General features: G+C 41.4%; 1 protein-coding gene across 2 annotated transcripts in view; it reads left to right on the top strand.

Moving 5' to 3' along the window:
- The window catches only part of LOC122966716 (adenylate cyclase type 9-like), a 34,055-nt gene that overhangs the window by 4,861 nt on the left and 5,006 nt on the right, over positions 1-24,188 (top strand). Inside the window, exons 2-9 of one of the 2 annotated variants that reach the window (XM_044331015.1) lie at positions 16,656-16,828; positions 18,631-18,741; positions 19,152-19,408; positions 19,550-19,652; positions 20,404-20,612; positions 21,429-21,588; positions 21,800-21,942; positions 24,126-24,149. In XM_044331015.1, coding sequence (XP_044186950.1) covers positions 16,656-16,828; positions 18,631-18,741; positions 19,152-19,408; positions 19,550-19,652; positions 20,404-20,612; positions 21,429-21,588; positions 21,800-21,942; positions 24,126-24,149 — 1,180 coding nt within the window. Of the gene's footprint in view, positions 1-16,655; positions 16,829-18,630; positions 18,742-19,151; positions 19,409-19,549; positions 19,659-20,403; positions 20,613-21,428; positions 21,589-21,799; positions 21,943-24,125; positions 24,150-24,188 lie in introns of both variants that reach the window. The other variant, XM_044331014.1, reaches the window with a different exon arrangement.

Genomic DNA, 24,188 nt, shown 5'->3' with positions numbered 1-24,188 from the left:
CGACTTCTCTCTGGCCTCCATCATGTATTCAGTTCCCTTCCTAAGATTTATCCTCTCCCTGTAGATTTGCCGTGCCAGTGAGAGAGCTGGCTGTCAGGAGAGAGTTGTTCTCCGGTGCTGTAAAAATCCCTCCACTGTCTAGCTTAGTCGGTGTAAATCACTTGGGTAACATTGCAGCCAGGCTTGGATCCTGGCTGGGGCTGGTCCCTGTTGCCTGACTCAGAAGTAAATTGCTCTGACCTAGACACTGATTTGTGCAGCTGTCTTCTTTGTATTTTTGATGTCCTTTTTGAGTTAGTGTGATGTTTCACCTTCTCACAAATAGTTTTTGACTCATAAGTGTTTTTACAGCTCCACTATAACTTCAGGCTGCAGCTAGAGTCCAGTCTTTTTGTCTCATCTTCCAGGTGCACATGTTCTAAAGTTTCTACTTTTTATTTATATCTGCCCACTGTAATTATGCACTATTTGTGGTTCATTGTAGCAGAGGTTCACATGGAGTGCAGCCACGTGTGGTCAGCTGAGTGTTACAGCTGCATCCTGCTGGCTCTTCACTGACCTGAGGCCTGTGGTTTTAGCAACAGATGAAGAAGTGGTGCCTCACTTTAAATCCCAGTGGATGAAAACTGAAGACAGTTTGAGGACTTTACAGTTACATTTGGGGCTCTGATTAATGATATGTTTGTTATCAATTAATCTAATGATTGTTTTTCCTCAAAAATTGTTGAGTCTATAGGATGCCAGATAATTCTAAAATTTAAAAAAAAAGCCATCACAATTTCCCAAACCCCAAGTTGATGTTGTCAGATTGCTTGTTTTGTCTGACCAATGGTCCAAAAGGTTTTTAGTTAACAATACAATACAACTTTTTGTCAACTGCAGTGGAAATTTCTTTGACACATAGAACATTAGAAACGACAGCATTTAAATTAACTTCGAAGTGCTCTCGATTTATAAAGTTATGAGTATAGAAAAAGAGAAGTTGTTGCTTACTGTATAATTTAGGCCTACAACAATGAAAAACACAGAAAGGCAGCAAATGCTTTCAACTGATGATCTAGAACCAGGCATTTCTTCTGAATAAATAACTTATTTTTAAACCATTTCAAATGAGTTGTTGATTAATATTCTGCCAATTGATTAATGAATTATTGTAGCTTAAAAAAATAAGCTACTATACAGCTCATGGGAAGGATATACTAAGATGATCCTTTTAAAAGCTGCTCTGAACAATGCACACACCTCACAATGCTCTGTACAAGGCTCTTTGTGTGTGGTCGTCTCTATAAGGGACTGCACGTGAGGCCAGACCTTGTTGTGTTGTGCGTTTTCCTTGCTGGAAATGGTTGCTATATTTGGCTCCGTTTCCCTGGAAAGTAACTGTCCATGTCCTTCCTTTGTGCTTAATTCAGAATGATGGCACCTGCACAAGATTATCCCTTTGGAGGAAACTGTCAGTACGGCCCTGTTATCTTTCTGATGATGATAGAATCACCACAGAGAGTCGGAGTTGCTCCCTCTCCCCTCCAAGCAGCCTTTTTTTTTCCAAGGGAAATGAACTTGTTTGTGTGCTGATGTTGGCTTAATGTCATGTAACAATGTGAAAAGACCAAATGTAGTTATTAGAGCCATTATCATCTGTAACACTGCAATAGTACATAAAATGTCCAGATTACTTCAGTGTCTTGGTGGCAGATATTTAAAAACTCCTCTTGTTTTGGAGAATCTTGTTGTGTTTTATCTTACTTCCTCTCCCCTGCTGTGAATCCTCCAGGCTGTTGCTGTAACTCAAGTTGAATAAATAAAAAAAAAATTAAAGAAATAACCCAAATGAACACTAGTTGCTCCACTTTGATGATCTGAAGAACACTTTCACTAATTTGAGCTTCTGACCGCTCTTTTGTATCATCGCACAGCCCCTTTCCACTCATTATGTACACAGTTCTGAGTAACCAGTCGCCTAAAGGTAAGGCATGTTTTCAGATTCAGTTTGAAATTGTGAGCATGACCTTTTCTAACTTAACTGCTGAGCAAAGCTGTGCTGGGCAGCTGTGTACAGTATCCTGCCCTGCTCTCCCCTCTCCTTTGCCCTATGGGAGATTTCTAATTAAGCAAGACTGGGTAATCTCCTTGGCTAAAGTGATTAATGTTAGTAATTCTCCGTCATCATATCTTCTCACGCTGGCGTGGTGTTATCCTGACCCCGAACACATCAGCTGCCTGCCAGCCAACCGTTTTTATCACAGCAAATGATATTGATTGCCTATAATGAGGCTGTCATGGCCGTGGATATTTATGATGAGGCAACAAGAGAGGTTTTCATGTCGTGTGGATATCAAAGAGAATCAACCAAGGCCAGGAGTTATGTTAGCTATAAGACGAAAGATTATATATATTCTGGCCCATGATATTAATTTGTATAAATTCCTTGTCTGCCTTTTAAAGCCTTGAGAACAATAATTGATTAGCTACATTAGGATTGATGTGGACACAGAGTAGAACTGGGCTGCAAATGGTTCTGGTGATGAATGTTCTGTGTCCCCTCATTCTCGTCCTATTACTTCATGCTCTGCAGCAGGTATTAGTTATTGGAAGATTCATTTGGGCTTTTGGGAGACTCACACACACACATTCACATATCCCCTCCCCTACCCTGCAAATGCTATTCCACAGGGATGAACTGTCAGTCAATAAAGTGTACAGTATTTGCCTGAGGCTCAGTGGAGAAATCCTTATAACGGCTGCTACCTGTGACCTTGGCCTTGATAAATGAGGCTGGTTTTGAGGTTAAAGAAACTTAAAGAAACAGAGAAATGAAGGCGAGAGAGAACTAGAGAGTGAAAGTAGATGAACTGCTCTTAGCTGTGGTGCAGTTTCGCTGGCTGACACTTGATTTTGCTCCAAATTGATGGTGGTACTAAGGGAGCAGAAACTGCAGCAGCATTGCCTAACCACCACTACGTTAAGCTACCATGTCACTGGACCCCAGCATTGAGCTCCAGGAGAACCCACAAGCTGATAAAGGGGGGGCGGTACACATTTAATCCTCTGGATTTCACACCTAAAGTGCTGTGTGTGCGTGTTTGCGTGTGTGCTCTTTATACACACTGCCATACTCAAAAAGTTAAATGGTTTGGCTTTTTCACCCTATTATATACACAGCTGTCTTCTCCCCCAGCCAGCAATCAAATACCTGGCTTAATTTTTGTCTAGACTCTTGAGTCCAAATCAGTATGCACACACACCATTCAGCCCCACTGTAGGTAGACGGGGTGGGGAGTGGGGGGTGATGGGTCAATAGTGGAGTAGAGTACTTTGAGTCAAGTGGCTTACTGATAGGATGGGGTAAGGAGGGGCAGACATGGAGAGAGTGTGGTTAGGCTGTGGTGGCAGCTGTTGGTATGGTTTATAAAACCATTGGTAAATAGATCCTGGGATTACTGTTACACACCATACTGTGTTCTGTTGCGGCCCTTTCATCTGAACTCTGAGAGGGGGATGTGACTGCTCAGAGACTGCCAGGGGGAATGAAACAGCCAGAGGGACTCTGAGCTGCAATATTGTATTGCAGTGACCGAGCCCTGCCTAGAACACCTTGGCTCTGCATGGTAGATTACAGCTCTGCTGAGACTAATGGCATAATACATCACACTGCATTGTACAGTATTGCTCTATACTGCGTATTATAGTTCAGCACAGCATGGCATTGTAGCCTGCAGCAACACAATCTCGCCATTTATCATCTTTTTGGCCTTATCATACTGAGCAAGTCTGCAGAGCTTCAGGATCCCTTGTCATGCTCTGCAAACATGGGGCCATTGTGGCAAGGTTGTCTGAAGGTCTACAATGTGGTGATTAGCGGGATTTTATAGCTGCAGTCATTTAGGTTATCTGCTGTGTCACGCTGTTACTCAGCAGGATTGGGCTACCTGTACACATTCAGGAGGATTGTGCAGCAAGGGTATTGCTTGCTGCTTCATCCCAGCAAGCAATAAAAGATTAGTACTCAGGGGGTGTAATGAGTTTTGGGATCTAAAACAGAAAAGCAGAAAACATATTATTTCAAAGAGCTACAAATAATCTTATCTGCATGGGCCAGTGAGCTCTCCATTGAGCTGATGCTGTTGGAGATTTTGCTCTGAACATCCATGTATCCTGTTGTGCTCCACTTAATCCTGACAAGTGTCAGAGGACCCTGCAGACCTCTCAGTCCCCCTATAGGGGACAGCTGTCCTAATGGCTCAGTGGTGAAGTGTCCTGCCTCTATCTAGTCTGACAGAGATGACCCAGGGCGAGGTGGATAAGAGAGAGCCTGATATCAGTGCCACCACTGTCTGTCTGATAAGGAGCCACATGCGAGCAGGCTGACATGGCTTAGCCTGTAGGAAAAACACAGCACATGTAGCATGTGGAGTATAACATGTTAACACAAGATGCTGTCTTCACGCATCGTTTCACTTAGCTCAGAAGCCTTTTGTTATTTTTAATTTAATCTAGAATAAGTTAAGGATAGAAACTGATATAATTGCAGTGCCTGCAAAGAATAATGTTCTGGTGGCATGAAATATGATCTGGATAGGCCAGGGAGGGGATTTTAGCTTTGTTAGCAATTTATACAGTAATTGTTGTATTATCAATTTGTTGAGCCATGATTACTTCAAAATATTTGGCAAACCTCATTCTAAGTGTAAGAAAATACAAATAAATTATAGACCTGTTACAGCCTTTATAATCTTTTAAAGCAAATATTGATGTCAGCTTATGAACTATCCATTTATGCTCAGGGGGGATCTTGTCTGGTTAAATGGGAGAATAATGTGCTTTGGCTCCTCCACATTTCTGCTGCTCCATTAGCTACCATTAAACAGGTGGGGTAATGCAAGTAAGTTAATGTAGTGCAGCCATGCATTGGTCTGTTGTGTGGAGGTGGTCATATATGACAGATATCTGCTTTCTGGTATAATTAGCCTCACAGAGGTTGTGAGTGGTGGAGGGTGGAGGGAGTGTTGATCTGCAGGATAGTAAACATAATGTCTTAGCTATGTGGACTATGTGGTTTCTTATCTCCAAATTGCAAAGTGTATTGTAAATCCACAAAGAGCTTTCCTTGTAGTATTTGCATTTGCAATATTTATCAGGCTCCCTAAATAGAAGAGGCTTGCAAACATGATTACCACTAGAATTGGACTCCTTCCTTTACCTTAGGGTAAGAAACATCTTATTTACAGAGTCAAAGATACAATGATATCATGCCATCTTGATATGCTTATGCAGCCAGAGATTATAAAGGAATCTTCTTGTCGCTCTCTCTTGATTGCACACAGCAAATCAATCTGTTATCGTACGCTGTAGGAGTTTTCACATATGCAAATGTGCTGCGAGGATCTGCTTGCATATCTTTCTGCAAACATAACTTCCCTCCTGCAAACTTAGACAGAATGAAATAGAGAGAGTCGAGAAAAGAGGAAAGGGCATGAAAGAAAGGTGAGAAAAAAGAAAGAGAGGAAAAAAAGAGACTGAAACACTGTCTACAGACTGTGACAAAAAGATGGATAGAGTTGCTCCTGTACGGTTCATCATGTTCAGGGTTTTTCTGCAGCCCCACTCGGCTCACAGTCATAACACCAGTCTCAGCACAACACATGGGAAAGGACATTTCCCATCTGCAGCAACATACACACACAGACACACACACACACACACAAACACATACACACATACTTACTCCAGCTCTGCACCCTGGGCCCACCAAGGCTAATTGCCATGGCAACAGGCTATTAAAAGGGACGAGGGTCAGCTGGAAACTGGAGGTTCTTTTTTAGATGGAAGGACTGGTGCTCTGACTGGGAGAGACGGGCCAAATTGACGTTATTCCGCTGAAGCTCTGACTTTCATATTGTGGTAAAAGCCAAGTGAAGGCTTATTTTTGTGTGAGCCCAGTAAGAATAAGCTGAACACTCCACAGCACTAAATTGCATACAATCTGACTCTCAAAGATTTGTAAACCTTGAAAAAGTGAAAGAAATGTGAAAGTGTCTTTGTGTGTCTCTCTCTCCTGCTGTTGCTATCTCACTGTATATTTGATACTTCATTTAAATCTCCTCTTGTAAAGTATGAGTTGAGCCCGTGCATGGTGCTCAGCCCTCCTCACAGCTGTGCAGATACTGGGGTGATAAAGGGCTATCATGACTCATTGATGCATCCTGAGCTTTTCTCCCTTGTGATCAAGGGTACAGAAAATGCCAGCACTCCTCCTAACAGATGCACACTTGCATTCACTGACATTGATGGATGGAGCTCACTCTTAAGGTGACACACAAAAAAAACCCACACCCACTCACCTATACACACACACACACACACACACACTTTCTACTCTTTGCATACACTTAATGCAAACACCCACCCATGCAGCCGCACCCTGTCCATGTTTGCGGCTGTAGTGACTCGTTAGTGTGCACGGCAGGGAGTGTGTGTGTGATAAATGGCTGTGTGAATTATGAATGAGGGAAGATGACGGGGAGCCAGTCAACCCTGGAGCCCGCTACTGCACTCACCCTGCACGGATTGAATGTGCGTGTTTGTGTGTGTGTGTACAGTAAAAGTGTGTGTCATGCAGTGCATTATTTTGTTATGTTGTGTATTCATGTGCACTGTGTCTGTCTTATAAATGACTGTGAAGTATTTTATTATTAGCAGTGCAGACCGTGAAATGCATTGTGGTATCTAAGCACAGTTTCAGCTCTCTCTGCTCTAAGGATGAGGAAGCCTGTATGTTGCAATGCTTGTCTCTCTTTTATATTCATTTTCTTCATCTCACTTCTGAGCCTCTTTTCTTCCTCGCCACCCTCTCTTCTTCCTCTCCTCTTCACATTCCTATAATCTTTTCTGTACCCATATTTCTGTGGTATGTGGACTTAGATTATTAATCTTCGATATTCAAAGGTCTCCTCCTTTATCATTTCGATGTTATATAACTCTCTTCTTACATGGCCCAGTCACTACATGTGGGAGTCAGTGTGCTTTTTGGCATACTAGAGCTCAAACAATTAGTCAGTGACACTTAATAGATGACAATTTTGGTAACTGATTAGTAATACATCATGAAAATGCCATAAATTTGCTGATTTACATTTGATTTGCCTGCTTTTCTCTGTGACATCATCGTATTTTTGTACTGTTGGTCAGATAAAAAGCAAGATTATTGTTGACCAAATGATGAACTGATTAGTCAAAAAAGATTATTAATACATACATTTAAAATGAAAATGTTGTTTTCATGTCTAATGTATGATATAGCTTGACTGGTACTGGATTTGTGAGGCTGATACTGATATCATATCTTAGAATTTTTAAAAAAAAAAGTGAGTTGAGCCTGTCTCAGGTTTAGCGCCATCTGTTGGCTTCAGTGTAGGACAGACCTCCTGTGTCTCCGCCACCTGTCAGCTGCTCCTTCTTCCACATACTTTGCCCAGGAATCCCCCATGCTGTCACTCCTAAAGGCCATTGCTGACTTACTGCATGTGTGTATGTGTGGTTGTGTGTGTGTGTGCGCGTGCTAAGTATCAAATGTATTCCCGGCAGAGGTCACTCCCCATCCTATTATCACTTTCAGTCCGTCTCTTCAGGTCACTCTTCTGCCCTCTTGGCTTTCTACCTTTTTCTAGCCTCCATCTTGCTGCTGTCTCATTCTGTAACTGTTGAGTCAGAATGCTGCCTCCGCTGTTTTTGAAACGACACTTTCATCAACAAACATTACAGCAACGCTTATATCAACAGGCTGCATATCAACTTGTTTCCAGCCTTCCTCTCTGTGCTTGACCGTGAGATTTAACGAACCTGTCGGTTCTGCTTTTTAAGAGGATGTTGGTCAACAGTGCAAATAACTGTCTGTCTCTGTGTCTGAGCCAAAATATGATTCAGGCTTTCTTTGGTGGAATCTGAGCTTGTAGTTAGCATCTTCATTTACTCCAGCTTTATTAGCCTGTTTTAGATAAAGAGTCCTTGGGGAGCGGTGCCGTGCTCAGCAGAAGATCTAGAACATTTTCATCATCAACTTACGGTGAAGATGCCATTACCCGAAGTGTTGAGTAAGCGCAGTCTGTGATATTAGAGGAGAAGAGTATGAGTGGAGGAGTGTGAGCGGGAGGGAGATGTTTGTGTCTGTGTTGGCTGTTCACTCTGATCATTTACCCACAGCCATAGACTCGGTCACTGTTTAATCGATGAAGGAGCACTGCTCATAGTTGTGGGTCAATAGGATCTCAGGCTGTGATAATTCAGCATGAGATGAAATCGAATTTCAGTTAGAAGCAGGATAGTCACAGAGACGTTGTTTGTTTCTTTTAGTTATGTGTCATCTCCTGGTCAGGAATAAATTAGAAATTCTTCCTTTTCATGGTTATTTTATTTTAAGTGGTTTTGTGAGATGAAGACAGCTGTCTGAAAACGTCGAAGGGTCGTTAAAACCAATGGTTTATGTCATCATGAGGTAGAGGAAGACTTTTAGCTCTTTGTCCTCAAAATGTTTTAATAGTTTTAGTTATAGCAGTTTTCAAAACCAAAGTTCAAAATGTTTTATAGACTAAAAAAAGTATATTACATAATTATTAAAAGGATCCAAACACATTAAAATTGGTTAGTCTCTTAAAACAAGAAGGTCAAGAATAAAAGTAGGAGGAATGAACTCCTGAAAAGGAGTTAAGGACATCATACAAAGACTTGCTTGTAAAATTAAGTAATTAGGAGAGATTTTAAACATAAATGTTGATGCACTGGGCTGGGACTTCCCACACAATACTCCACAAAGCACACTGCTTCAGTATCTGATGCTTAAGTTGATTCCAAAGGGGTTCACACTCATTGTCTTCTCCTTAAATCTTTTCTTAAAACAAGTAAAAGATCGAATGAGGATAATTCCACTTATATTTTGAAACAAGACAACACAAGGCAGATCACCACTATGAAGAAAATTGCAACTGATTCAAAAAGATCTTTGAGACATATTGAGCTACATGGGAAACAAGTGAAATCAGATACCTCTGTAGCAAACGTCCTAACTTGTTTTTATGATAAAGGTAAAGTTTGAAAAGTGCTTGCTCATATGGATATTTCTGCAGGGTGGACAGATGTGCTGAATGGCATATGGAGAGCCATATGGTGACCATTATGAGAGAGATGAAAAGAGGGTGGGGGCATTCGCATTCAAAGGAGCGTGCACGGGTGAAGGGTTTGACAGAGGAGAGTAAGACAGTGTAAAAAAGATGAGATGGAAAGTGAGCTTTTGAGATGATGTCAGCCCGAGCAATTCTTCACAGTGGAGAGCTCTTTAAGCCTGGGTGGTGATGAGGCAAACGGATATTGGCTCGGACACAAAAGAACGGGGAGGAGAGTTGGATTTGGGACGGAGAGAGGGAAAGACAGATAGTGAGTTACAGTGAGATTGACAAAACAGGGAGAAAACACAGGCCACTGAGCAAAAGGTGAGGGGAGGGGGGTTAGAGATTCTGGAGGGATGTCAACTGTATCTATTGTTCTGCCAGCAGACCATGGCAGCCTTGGGCTGTCAAGGATGGAGGGATCGGAGGCACAGAATATAAAACGAGCACAGGGAGTAAGAGACAGACACAGCCAAGCGAGAGTTAAATACTTTGGAGAGATGTCAAGTGTTTCTATTGTCATTTTGAGTGAGCCGTGGTAGGGCGGGATTGAAGCCAGGAAAAAGAACAACAACAGCCAAATATGGAACTTTTGTTATAGTGCCACCCCTGTTTACAGCACTGAGGGGCAGAGAGAGGGGAAGGATATTGACAGACTTCAGTATGGCTTGTTGTGCTGGAGAGTGTGTTTGTGTGTACGCAGAGAAGCACTCTGATGTAACCCACAGTTTAGAGACGTGTTTTTGACTCACAACTGAAATGGATAATGTGCTGAAAAAACCCAGGTGGTGTGCAAGATTTGCCATTTCTCTTTATGAACTTATGTAACTCGTACCAAGAGGTCACTGTGCGTTATCTGGTGTCTCTGAATGTTGGGAAAAAACTCTATTGGTTTAGCTGTGTTTCTATGAGTTTGATGTGTGCAGTACCAGTCAAAAATTTGGACAAACCTTCCTATTCCTTTAAATGAGGAAGTGTGTCCAAACCTTTACTTATATTGTACATGTTAGGCACCTTTTTTGTCAAGCACCAATATTTGGTGCTACAGAAAAATGTTTTTTATGTCTAAAAGTTACTTGACTACTAACTCATTAGTTCTAAATAGTCTTAAAGTCTTACCCACTTCAACAGCATAATATGATTTAATAGATGTTGTTTCAAAGTTGCAAAATAAGAATTTTGAGTAGCTTACGCAATCAAGCCTGCAGGGAAGTATGCTCTGCTGCACATGACGTGCATTGGGCAGCAAACAAAAATAATAACTTGAAAAAGAAGCAGGAGCACTTTCAAATGGAGACTGATATGGAAACTGGTAACAACATGCCTTTTTCAGAGCTCTGAGGAATTTCTGAAGAACAAGAAGGCACGTGGTTTCTGAAACATTACCTCATGCAAGTCTGCTTTGCATATCCATCACTGCAAAGTGCTCCTACTTTTTTTTTATATGTTTTTGTTTGCTGATAATGTAGAACAAGGCTGTCGCAATGTTTTTGAAACAGTAGCCTAAGATCTCATCAGAGTAGTTTCCATTACATAGTTAGCAGGATGTTGTCTGTTACAGGATGTGTTTTGTTTTTTTCTATTTGTTTGATATCTCTTTTTTTTCTAATAATTTACTCAGACAAACATGAAACAATGAATGAAATAAAAGAAAAAAAAGGAAAAACAATACTTTTTAGTTTAAAAATATAGCCAGTAACAGCACGGTTATGGGAAAATAGAAGAATAAAAGTAGTTAGAAATTTTGATACTCTTGATGCTGTGAAGCACATTATAAAAGCAGTGATTTATGACCAATATGCATAGACCTTCTATCACGGTATACATACTTTTATATGGCAGTATTGATATATGTTCTAGGATTTCAACTGAGACATTCATAGATAGAATAACCACTTGGAATTTTATTTAGGGTAATCCAGTGAATTTAAAGACCTGGCAAATTAAAGTGCTGTATCACATTGATGAAACCCTGTAGATCAAATTTTGCTGTAAAGCAGTCCTGCTCATCGATTTGCAACACCACCCACAATTACTGTATACTACCACAGATATTAAAGGGATAGATACCTCAGTAGAAACAGTAGCAGAATCTCAACAGGTTGAAAAACCTCTGTTGTCTCCCAGTATCATCATATCTCTACTGTAAATCTATCAGAGGTAGGATACTATGACCATCCCAAGTCATATTAGGTAGTGCAGTACATGTGCACACACAAACACAATCTATTTTTAACAGAATCAGCATTTTGCTCATCTTGCATGTTTGTGCATGTAGTAAAAGGAGATAAGCATGAAACATCCTCTCTTATATATTATTAAGAAGACAGTCAGTTATTGGCAAAGTCAGCATGTGAAACAGCTCTCTCTGTTGACACGTCTCCCTCTGCTTGACATTCTCTGGCATTCGACATTGTGAATAATTCTGCTCACCTTCTTACATGTCCTTTAATGCCTCAGAAGTTACCGGGGCTCAGCAGAAGTGTTCAGCTGCAAAGAGGAAGGTCAACGCTCACCCTTGCCCTCCCCCACCCATCCTCATCTCGGGAGACACACACAAACTCTCTGCACCTCCTTTTACTGTCAGATATGACAGTGTGAGTCCCTTGGTGATTCCTCATGAAAAATGCATATGTGTCTTTCATGTTATCTGACTGAATGGGTTCACTCACAGACAGCGCACACAAAATATTTAATTCCACCACTACTACCACAAATTCACAGCCTCTTTCTAGTCTCTACTTCTCTTCGTCCTGGCTCCATCTTTGTCTACTTGAATTGTTCCTTAAATCTCTGCTATTCTTACCCCTCATTTCCCTTTCCTCTCCTCTGCAAACCAAGCCACTAATAAAGGGCTAATAAAGTCCTCCTAAACAGGCTGTCATACTGGACAGGTTTCCTCCTGTTCCTCCTGTCCTCTTCCCCCAACAGGGACAGGATGTACAATATATCCCAGGATCGGGACGCAGTGGAGTGAGAAGGGGTTGTGGGGGGTTTAGGTTGCTGGTTGGCAGTGCCAACTGGCATGGAGAGCTGCCCAGCCTAGCAGTGCTAGTTTCTGTGCGCCACCTGCTCCACTGCCCTCCTGCTCCCATACCTGGCCCTGGAAGGCAAACCTGTCATTATCGGAAGATCAGGCACATGATATGTTTGTGTTTGTGTGTGTGTGTGCTGATTCAAGCGTATCTGCCATGCCAACTCTCCTTCCCTCTCCGTTGCCCTCTTGTTCTGCGGCTTTTAGTAAACCTCCCTGAGACAGCAGCATTGGCTGCTCAGTCCCACTCGGGTTGCAAATGGGAATTGAAAGGAATGATGGTGCTTTGTGATAAACAACCAAAAAAGTTTCATTTTTATAGCCACTGTGCCTGTAGAATTGGTGTGCCTGTCTTTTTTTTTTAAACACAATTTATCTATTCTTCTTTTTGTCTGTTGTATATCCCAAGGGTAAGATTAGATTTTTTTTGCTTGAATAACCATTTGGCCTTCTATCTTTTATTCTGTCTTTTTCTGTGTGCTTTGTGGTATATAGGACAGTGTAAGGGTATGTAGAAGTCAGGCTTTTTGTACCTGATAGTTTGTATTCAAGCCAGTTGTCCTTCCATCTGTTCAGGGCTAATGGAAGTGGCAGTGTATGGAATGACCACTGCAGTGACAATGTGTGTGTCGTATCCACTGTTTTTTGTGTATATTTGTTTGGCACACCCAACCCCTCTCTCATCACAGAAAGAGGGGGTTCAGGGGCGGCCTTTGTCACAGAAGAGCTTGGGCGTGCTGCGACGAGGTGAGAGTAAGGGAGGAGTGGAGGCGATGGTGTTGTTTGTTTGCAAAGTGCTTTTCTCATGTCACTCTCCTCTGTCCTGAACAAAGGGGATTGGAGAAGGAGATAATGTGACTGGGCTCTCATGGGGAAAGGTTATCTACTGTTCCCTGTCAGTTGATAGCACAGGACAGGACACTTCAAGTCCCATAATGCCCAAAGGCTGCCACTAATGATGCTCTTCAATTAGCCCAGGGTCATCAGAGATGGAGAGAGGCCAATACACAAATGTACCTGCATCACAGATCATCAAACAGATCCGCACAGACAGACAAGTGAACGGACGGACTCACACACACACACTCAGCTGGAAAGAAACAAGAGACATCAATCTGAACACACAGCATGACGTTTCCTGACCTTTTTTCCCTGCCGTGAGGCCAAAAAGCACAGCTGTATTCTGATGATGTTGGACCCTGTTCAGCCCAGTTTATCAGAGCCACAATTTACTGCCTGACAACATTGCAATTTCAGCTGCCACAAGGTTGGATCGTAAAGACGAGAGATTGTCCTAGAATGGCCAGGAACGGGAACACAAACACACACATCTGCAGACACTTGAACTCACGTAACCCCTCATACAAACACACTCAGATAACACAGCGTACATCTCTGCGAGCCCCTGTGGTCGATTTATCTTGCTCTTCTCCGGCTGTCAGGGCTCTGCCATGTGAAATGATTTCCTGAAACAAGCTGTCTGGCCGCAAGATGGGATCAGTGTAACATACGACCACATGTGAACGGGATGGCCATGGATCGCCGTCTTTTAAGCACTACCCATGTTTCTCTTCTTTAATCTGATGAAAGGGGTGCACTGAAGGCCAAATTGAGATATTTCTTACCTATATTATGAAGTCTGATGAATGAAGTCTCTGTATGTTTTCTAAAATCAAGCCGGCAACACATTTATTTTGATGTGTGAGTTTTATTTATTTATTAGTCTTGACCCATTTTACTCCTGTGTTGTTTTATTCATTTGCATTCGTCTCTGGCATCTTCTTTGTAATTATCTAATTAACTGTGTTTTTTATATTAGGTCATCATTCTTTCATTCACTATTAAGTCTTCTCCACCCTTTCTCTCTGGTAATGTGTTGGTGCGCATATTATCCAGCTTTAAACACTTCATTATTTTTAATAAGCTGTTACAGTATTGGGGGAATGGAGCTGAATGGTCCAGCGATTTTTGTTTAGGTGGATTCGGCTTCGTCCTCGTCTTATTCAGTTTTATTATTACTCAGCAAGCACCATTGGTTTTACAGACAATATAGGATTTGTATTAATCATGACTCTAAATATATTAATAAATAATACAGTGTGACTTCTACTTTTATAGCTTTATGTGCTTCAACTCAAAACGGCCATGACTGTTTCTCTGACTCAGATGCTCCCAATCTGGCTGAGTGAACAGACAGGAAAAAAAAACACCTATGCATCTCTCTACCCACAGTGCTGAGGCAAAATGAGGCACCGTTTGACATCTCTTTGCTGTTTTCCATATTTCATTTCAAGCTATCTTAACCTGTGGTACTTGTATGTGTTGAAAGAGCACTCAGTGTCACAGGCAGCCAGTTTGTCCTCAGAGATATTGAGGGAAAGACAGAAGAAAAGGAAACAAACAGAAAGGGAAGGAAAAAAATAACCCCATTGACCCATGAGCAGAAGCAGAAGTCAGTGTATGTCATGGTAGGAGGCAGGGAAGGATTTGATTCGCAAGCTAATGAAATCAGTCATCAGTGTGTGCATCGTGTGTTTGTGTCTCTGGATCCGTATTTGACACACAGTCCCACTCGCACATTCTCATTTGTCAGAAGCAGTGATAAGCTCCCCTTAGTTTCCTGCCGCCTTCTTCTCGTCTGCTGCGCCATTCTGCATCACTGGTGTGGGGAATTAGTTCTTTGTCACTGCTGTTTACCGCCTTCATTTCTCATCCTTGAATCCTGATCCACCTGGCTATCGACCCAGCTAGAGCGAAGCTGTCTATCCACACCTCCGCTAGCTGTGCGTTTATATGTTTGACTGGGTGTGTAGGTGGTTGGAGGGGGAGTGCTTTTGTGAAGGTCTCATAATAGCACTTGTGTTTACATCTGTCTCTTTGTTTGCATGTTACTTTCTTTTTTTTGTGTCTGCTTCTTACTTATCTAATTTTTTTGTCCATTAAATTATGTGTGTATCTTTGCAAAAGAGTCTCAGTCTACTTGTGCCATGTGTGCAGTCTTTCTGTGTGTGTGTGTGTGTGTGTGTGTGTGTGTGTGTGTGTGTGTGTGATGTGTCAGAGAGTGCAGCCTCAGGGTGGCTCCGCCGAGGCGAGGCAGTGGCAGGCTTGTCTGAAGTACTTAGGGCAGACAATGCTCAGAGCCTGAGGCTGCGGCTTCACTGACTGTTGAATTATGTGGCTACGCACACGGTCACAGGTACTTACCTGTGTTACTGACTAATACACACAGCCAACTGTTATTGTGGTTGCGGCTTGTCACCCTTGTCTTGTGACAAAAAACTGTGTTGCAGACAGAGGGGGAAAAAATGATGTATGTTCAGTCACATACATTCGGTCTCTTTGGTGTCAGTGAGGTTGAGTCAAAAGCCACAGCCTCTGTCTATGTATCTATCTGAGCGACAAAGTTGGCAACAAAGACCCAAACAGGAAATGGGCCATATGTCTGCAATCATGATTAAAATCACTCAGTGGGAGCTTCCTGGTGACTCAGAGGTCTAAGGCGGTAGAAACAAAAGAAGAAATCTTACTGAGAGTGTGAAATAAACAACTTTCTGCATTTCAATGCATCTATGTTTTGTCAGCGAAGCAAGTCAAACACCTTGTGTCTATCAACAGTTAATTAAAAGAACTGATCTCAAAATTACCACATCTTATCATTATTTTTAGTGAACTGGTCAGCTGAATTTTGGGCCAAAGGTTGCACAAACACATACACACACTTTTAGGACCGATGGAAATGATAACACGCTGATAGACGAGGGAGGACGCAGGTGTTCAAATATTTGGCCCTGGCCTGTTGTGTCTGAAAGTGGAACCATCTCATGGTCAGCAGACACGCATGCATGAAATCCACACATGCACCTGTATGACATATACGTTAAAGAGTAATTATCTCATCACAGAGAAAATAGATTAAGAAGGATATATGAGAGGATTTCATCAATTCTACACAGAAATTCCTCCTCAGCTTATGGAGGAGGAGGAGGAGAGAAATGTGTGTGAAGAGGAGGGTGAAAAAGAAATGACAGTGGAGAAAAATAAATCTGTGGACCTTGAAAGAAGTGTTGGCTGTGTATGTTGTTGTGTCTCTTTAGCACTCAATTATTCTCATCTGTCATATTTTGAATAAGAGAAAAAAAAAATCCACCATAAAAGCACCACATGTCATGTTTATGTATATGGAAACAAGAACAACTCATGTGTATGACCTTGGCTTTATCAACTGGGAGAGATTGATATTCAGTGCTTCATCCTTTCTTGATTCTGGGTTTCTGCCAGGACTTTTTCTTATATAATTCACAGAGAGAATTCATCCTGCTGGGTACTGAGCTGAATCCTAAAGCAACTCCACAAATAACAAGACCTTCATCCACACAGTTCAGGCCTGTTCCTCTTACAGCTGAGAATAAGAACTGATCTGCCAGTGACATCACTCACTCCTCTCTCTTTGTGTCTCTCTCTAGGCCTTAGGACCTACCTGATCTCTGGTAGGAAAGTAGAGCCACACTCTCACTGTAGCTGCTCCCAGTTGGGGTTGGCTGGACCAGAGAATGCAGATCCTCGGTGCCCCACGTCCAGGGCGCACACGCCTGATGGAGGCCCTTCAGCTGGCACCCTACCCCCTGACAAAGCCAAGGTGAGTGCACACCATATCTGAGAAAATGTAGGTTGAGCGAGTAAGTATATTTCTAGGATCATTTTCCACTGCACAAATATATTGCCTGAGGAAGAATTCTGAGCTGCATGTTCTCCTACAGCCTTTACAGCCTCATCTCTGCTCTCACTGTGCTTTTGTTTATGTGGGTGTTGCAGAAGCTTTATTAAATATTTTGATTTTTTTTTTTTTGCATGCAAAGAGTTTCCTTTTGACTTACCTTGAGGAAGTGAAAAAGAAACAGAATAGCTTCCATCCGTGCCATTACCCTGCATCTTAAGTTTTCCATTTGTTCCATGTAATTACATGATCTTAACCTTGGGCGCCTTGCATAGTTAAAGCATATTTTTTGATCTCCCTTTTCAGTTTATGTGCACCTGTATGTGTGCACCTTCACACATGCCTTCATGTCCCACTTGTGTAGCACCCCAGTCCTAATTAAATCCTTATTAATAAGAATCTGAGAATAAAACAGCAAGATCTTATTAATTAGGCAACCCAAAGCACTATTCTCCCCAGCCAGCCATCTACATAATAACTGACCCGTAGTGCTCATCAACCCAGAACATGTCCATCCATTATGTCCTCCTTAGCCCTGCCTTCAAGGGGAATTTCTCATTCGCTTCCAAAATGTGCCACGAGGTCATACTGGACTCACCATAACCCTGCATCACGTTATTTCTTTATAATTACCCTTAAAACCCTGCATCACTGTATTTTATATTCACCCCAATTAATCCTCCTTTCTCTGTACACGTGCACTGCATGATCCAGGCACAGATCTTTCAGCTCTCTGCCAGACCAGGTGGAGCGGGGGAGGGGTAGCTGAGGGTGTAAAAAAAAAAAAAAAGAGTACGAAGAGGATAGAAGATGATGGGAGACAGGAGAATCAGTGGGGGTCCTCAGTTTGGTAATGAGCTCACTCAAACAGGGAGACGGGGAGCCCTTCTCGAGCATTTCTGCCTGATGACTCCTCCGTTTACAGCTTTTCATCTTGTGCATGGCTCACACACAAATACAGATACGGCTCATTGTGAAGGATCACACTCATGGATCTTCAAAAAGGCTTAACGACATTTGAATGGTGTGAAAGGATTTATAGGCCAGGTGTAGTAATGAATGTTTGCACGTTTAATGTAGCATGTAGGTACACAGAGCGTGCAATCTCTGTGTGTTTACATTATGTACGTGCGTGTGTTTTGGCATCTCAATACTCCTCGCACGTGTCAGTGTCATGGTCAGTCATAGCGCAGCATAACTATCGCACAAACCTCTCTCTCTCTCTCTCTCTCTCTCTCTCTCTCTCTCTCTCTCTCTCTCTCTCTCTCTCTCTCTATCATACGCACACTTTCCATTCTGTTTGAAGAGGGTGAGTGGGATGAGAATAAAGATCATGAGCCCATGCAGACGGCTCTTGTTTACTTTCCATCTGCACATCCGTTTCTCAGTGGCTGCTGCCGCTCAGCACTGAAATAAATAATAAAGCCAGTAAAATGAGTGAAAGACTTGTCACTGCATCCCTATGTTTAAGTGACAAGTTTTGTCCCTTTGTTGCCGCAGTGCTGTGGTGATCACTGCTGATACATGTGTTTTGTCATCTCCCTTTTGTCATTTTGTCATCCTCCTTGATCTCAATCTCTTGCCGTCTCTTCATGTTTTTCTCTGCTCCTGTGCTTTCCTTGATCTGTATCTTTCAAATTTATTCATTCTCTTTCTTCTTTCTTGCACCCATATGCTGCATCTCCCTCCCGTTCTGTCCCCTTCCGATCTCTACCTCCCTGCAGTCTCCCTGTCTATCCTGCAGTGTGGTCCTAATACCAGGGGAGGATCAGGTTCTGGAAGAAGGAACGGTGCACAATGGCTGCCATGACGACCACAAGACCAGTAGCAGCAAGGTTAGTCTGTTGTTATCATCTGAACTACACAGATGAGACTTTTAACTGTTTATCTAAGATGATAAATGTTTGACTTCTTCATTGTGAACAAGAGTCTGTGTCTGTCCAATATAAAATATTTTATGTAATTATTTTTCCATCAGTTTATTGGGGCCAATCATAAACCAAGTCTGGTTTCATTTGCTCATGCCCAGCAGCAAAAAGGACTCAAAAATAGTTCAAAGAAATAGAACTCCATGAGTCCCAGTTAAAGTGTGCCACAGACACGTGCACATAAAAGTGTGTTACTGTAGCACTTTCTTTAAACTTTTTAGCTTAATACATTGTATGGACTGCCTCGTAATATTACTGGCCATACTGATATAATATTTGGAGATACAGTACCCCTCTCTCTCCTCTTTTCACCCTAGGAATCTACAATTCTTAAGTGCTCCCCAGTGGTTTCTGCAGGACGCAGCCCAAAGGCTCTGAACGGCCTGCTCAGTCCTCGGCTGGAAGCTTTGAACAACAGCCAGACGTCACTGTGTGAGATGCTGCAGGAGAAGGAGAAGAAGACATGGAGTGGAGGAGCCATGGGCATGGACCACTCAGCGCTCATCCCTTTACGATCCAAGAACTTCAGGGAGAGGAGTGATGCCCACTTTGTGGATGTTATCAAAGAAGACAGGTGAGTGCTAAAAAGAGTTAATGATAATAGATGTTAGATTAGTGGATGAAGCCAATTATTGTGAATTTGTCAGCTGCTTTTAAGATAGTTATTGTAACACTGAACATAATTTATACTGACTTTCCTCTCTGCTTGTGACAGCCTTATGAAGGACTATTTCTACAGACCTCCAATAAACAAGCTGAGCCTCACCTTCCTGGAGAGGACCCTGGAGTCTGCTTACCGGATAAGCTTCCAGGAGGAGGTGTGTGTGAGTTGTTTTGTGTGTGTGACACAATGGTGCCTGCATGCCTGTGTGTTTAACAAGTGTGCATTCACACATGACTGTGTCTGCGTATTTCTGACTTTATCCATGTATGCCACGTCTGACAGCGATCCCACGATCGCTCAGAGTTTTACAACACACTCATAGAAAACCAGTGTCTTCATATGATTCCAGTTATCCAATCTCTGTTGTCCTCACATGTGGGTGTGGAATCTGCCTGTGTTTGTACATGTTTGTCGTTTTGCCTGTTTGCGTTTCTCTGTGGATCTCTGTCTTGTCTGGGAAGCCTGTTAGCACTGCTGCGTTATGACCAGACCGGTGAAGACTGCGGCAAAGAAAAATCACTGCAGGACCTTAAAAGTAGTTTTGTATGAGGTTGTGATGCCCTCTGCTGGTGTAACATCAGAAGTGCATTTTTATATTGTCATAGCTGCAACTGTTGTTACATTGGTAAGTATAGTGAGTCACTGTTATGTGAATGGAGATAGTTTTCAGTACAGACTTACTTAAGTCATTAAATTATTATTGATTGTTTGATAATTCATTTCCAACTCATCCTTAACGATGAGACTTTTTTTTCCATGCGTTTTTGCTCTTTGAAAAGATGTCCTAAAATAACATATACTATTTCCACTGACTAATTTTCATTAATACCTCATGCTTATGTGTATGTTTATTCATATTCTCATATCTTTTTTGATTTTCTCCTTCTCTTCCTTTTCTGTCCCAGGTGGAGACGCAAGCAGCGGTGCAGACTGTTGCCAGTCCAACATTCAGTTCTTTCCTGGACATGCTGTTATGCTGTTCAGTGTTTCTGGCTCTGTCACTGGCCTGTTTCCTTCGACCGCTAGTCACCCAGCTGACTCCGTCCACACCAGCCATCGTTCTGACTGCTGTAGCTGCCCTGCTGGAGGCTGTGGCTCTGCTGTTTGCTATACGGTGAGAAAATGAATATGTAGGTTGGACCTGCTCGCAGAAAATTGCTTTCTGTCTTTTAGTTTCCATGATAATGACATGGGAATATTGTTTATATTACATAGATGATTTTTGCTTTTAATTCTAATGGGAAACATTAGTGTAATTTATTAGTGTATTTATAGTGTATTTAAATGTATTCATACTTTTGGAAAGCAGATAATTAGATGGATGAGGGGAGACAGGAAAGAAATGTTTGGAACAGATAATTATTTGGGATTTGGGGGCGCCTCTGTGGCTAAGAGAATATGTTAACCATGAACTGCAACACCCCTGGTTTAACTCCATCTGGGGACCTTTGTTGTATCTCTTTCTTCCTAATTTTGTGTCATCTCCCTCTTATTGCTGTCTAATGAAGGCATAAAAATCAGTCAAAAAAAAAATTAAGGGGGCTGGAGGAAAAAAGCCTGAACATATTTTTATTTTACAGATATTTTATAGATTTTATATTACAGATCAATACATTTGTCCCCATTTGCAATGCTACTTAAAGTGGATGCCCTAATGATGGATCAACATCTATAAAGTGAATGAGTGGATCTGTAAAGTCTTGTTTACTGATCCTTGTTATTAATCATGTACTGAGAAGCTTTGTGAATACAAACCCAGGTATGCATAATCATGTCTTGAATCAGTTTATCATTCAGGGTGTGATCAGGTTGTGATCAGGCTGGGGTCACATGGGACACTCAACAATTAGATAAACACTTCATTTATATCATCTCTAATAAATCATAATAATCTGTATATCAATCACTGCTTCCTGTTTTCCTTCTCCAGGACGGCTTTCTACCTGGACAATGCTTTTAATTGCACCCGAATACTGATAAGAGCCATCTCAGGCTGGATACCACGTCACTTTATAGGAGCTGTCCTGGTGTCCCTACCTGCTGTGACTGTCTTCTCCCATGTCACCTGTGACATGCATCTTTCCATCCAGGTGGATTGACAGTTTCATATTTTTAGGAATGGATCATGAGGGTGTTGGATTCTGGTTTTGTTATTTGGCTGCTGTTTTCACAGCAGATTTATTGGCTCCCATTCAGGTCTTAATGTGTGCCTGCAAGGCTACCTTGTTAGTAAAATTTCCCCCCCGGACTTTTATATTTTTTGTGTAATGAATATGTATCTGTGTCCTATATTTTCCCCAGTTCACCATGTTCATCTGCTGTGCTGTCATCATAGCTATCATTCAGTACTGTAACTCCTGCCAGCTCAGTTACTGGATGCGCTCAACTTTAGCAACTTTGGTGGGAATGGCACTGCTTGCCTTGCTCTTCAGCTCTCCCTGCAGGTATGACATACCTATGAATCGATGGAAGGAAATAACACTGTTTACCCAGTGATTCTGAAAATATGATATGATTAAAATGTGTTAAACAACAATTTAAAGAGGATGTGATGACACTAATATCTTTTTTTTTTTGAACATTTATTGAATCAGGTTCCTTGACAATAAGTCTCACACAACTTTACATACACAAATAATATTGGTATAAAAAAATAAGTAATACAAAGACATAAGACAGGTTATACATACTTTCATATTCACCCCAAATTATCCAACTAAATGTTTACAGTATGTTCACTTTGCTAGATACAATATAACAGAAGACCATCTTTCTAAAAAAAATGTCCCTCTAGAGTTGCATTCTCGCAGTTGTGTCTCGCAGGCCATTCAGTTCACGGCCTTAAGTCTTTTGGTCCATTGGTCAAAGGTAGGTGGGTGGAGCTTAAGCCAGTTTATTGTAATCATTTTATGGGCTATTAACACAAGAGCTCTGAGCATTTATTATTTGTTTTTCCCCAACCCTTTAAGAGATACATTGCCTAGAATCACTTAATGTGGTTCAAATGATCTGTTTAAGGCCAGAATTCCTCCTATTTCCTTTTTACCTTCTCTAAAATAAACTTGTAATTTAGGACAATCCCAAAAAATATGAGAAAAGTCTCTTATTAAACCATATCTTCTCCAATAGAGAGGATTAGATTTATTGTCATTGTTGGATATTACTATTGGTGTTGGGCTACTTAAGCATTCATGCCAAGACATCCAGGACCTCTCCCACTCCTCATGTTTAATTATGGTGTTGACCTTCAATTCCCATTTACCTTTTACATCTAATGTATTGTCTGTTGAATCCATATGAATCCTGCTGTACAAACATGTTATTATTTTCCTCGAGTGTGTTTGATTCTCAATCCAGTACTGTTCAAGATTGATTGGTACTTCTTTAATTTTGTCCCATTTCTTGTGTGTCACCAAATGTCATATCTGAAAATATCTAAAAAAAATAATTAGATGCAATACCAATCTGGGCCTGGAGGTGAGAGAATACCTTGAGAGTTGTTCCTTCAAATAACTGATTTACTGCGGTCAGACCTTTCTCCATCCACCCACTTAGTAAGACCGTAAGACCACTATCCAGTTTTTCAGGCAAAAAGTTGCAAATAGAAGCTTTTTTTGTTGCCCTTGATAAAGACATACTATAGGTAAATTAATTTATTTTCATATCCTCTCCCAAACCTTTAAAGTATAATTTACCCATTCATTCTGTATCTTAAGTTTCCGCCATACCCTTGCCTTTAGGAAGGGGAGAACTGAAACTGATATATTAGGTACAGAGCCTTGTTCTATGTGCACCCATTTTGATTCCACATCTAACCTAATCCATGAGACCAATATTCTAAGTTGCGATGCCCAGGAGTAACTTCTGAAATGAGGCGAGGCTTTGTGGGAGCAGAGACCTTTGAGTCTCACTTGGGGCCTTTATTTTGCCATATGAATTTGGAGACAAGTCTTTCCAGGAATTTGAATGTAGATACTGGGACAGTTATAGGAAGGCAACAAAATAGAAAAAACAACCATGGCAGTACATTCATCCTGATAGTTTCCACCCTACCTATTTAAGACAGGGGAAGCATATTCCAAATTTCCAAATCCTTTTTGACCTGAGAAATAAGTTTATAGTAATTGGCTGTGTATAATTGAGAAGAGTTATTAGTCAAAGTGACCCCCAAGTATCTATAGCCCCCTTTTGACCATCTGAATTTCACCTCTGTTTGGGCCAACTTCCTGTGATCATCATTGCTTCAGATTACCCTTAATTGACCTTATGCCTAGAAACTTATCCATAGTTGCTCAGACATTGCATGAGAGCAAGTATAGACAATAATGGATTTCTTATAAACAAAAGAAGGTCATCCGTGAACAACGCTATTTTGTGCATCATGCCTCCCCCACCTACTATCCCCTCAATTTGATCATTCCCGGTTTGACACCTAAAGCGAACAGAATAGGCAAGGCCAGATTTCCTTGCCAAACACCTTTCTTAAATTTGAAAAATTCGGAGCAGTAGCCATTCACCATGATGACACTAATTTAAAAAAAAGGATATAAGTATATGTTGGATTGCACTAGATCTTGACATGTTCTTGATGTATTAACTAGTGCTACATGTGTTTTATCTCTTCTAGTGTTGCTAAGAGTCTGTTTTTCTGGTACGTACAACAAATTTTGTTCATTCTGGTGCTTTTTTG

Source organism: Thunnus albacares, chromosome 17 (assembly GCF_914725855.1).
Source record: "Thunnus albacares chromosome 17, fThuAlb1.1, whole genome shotgun sequence".
Taxonomy (NCBI): Eukaryota; Metazoa; Chordata; class Actinopteri; order Scombriformes; family Scombridae; genus Thunnus; species Thunnus albacares.
This window is presented reverse-complemented; position numbering and strand designations above follow the sequence as displayed.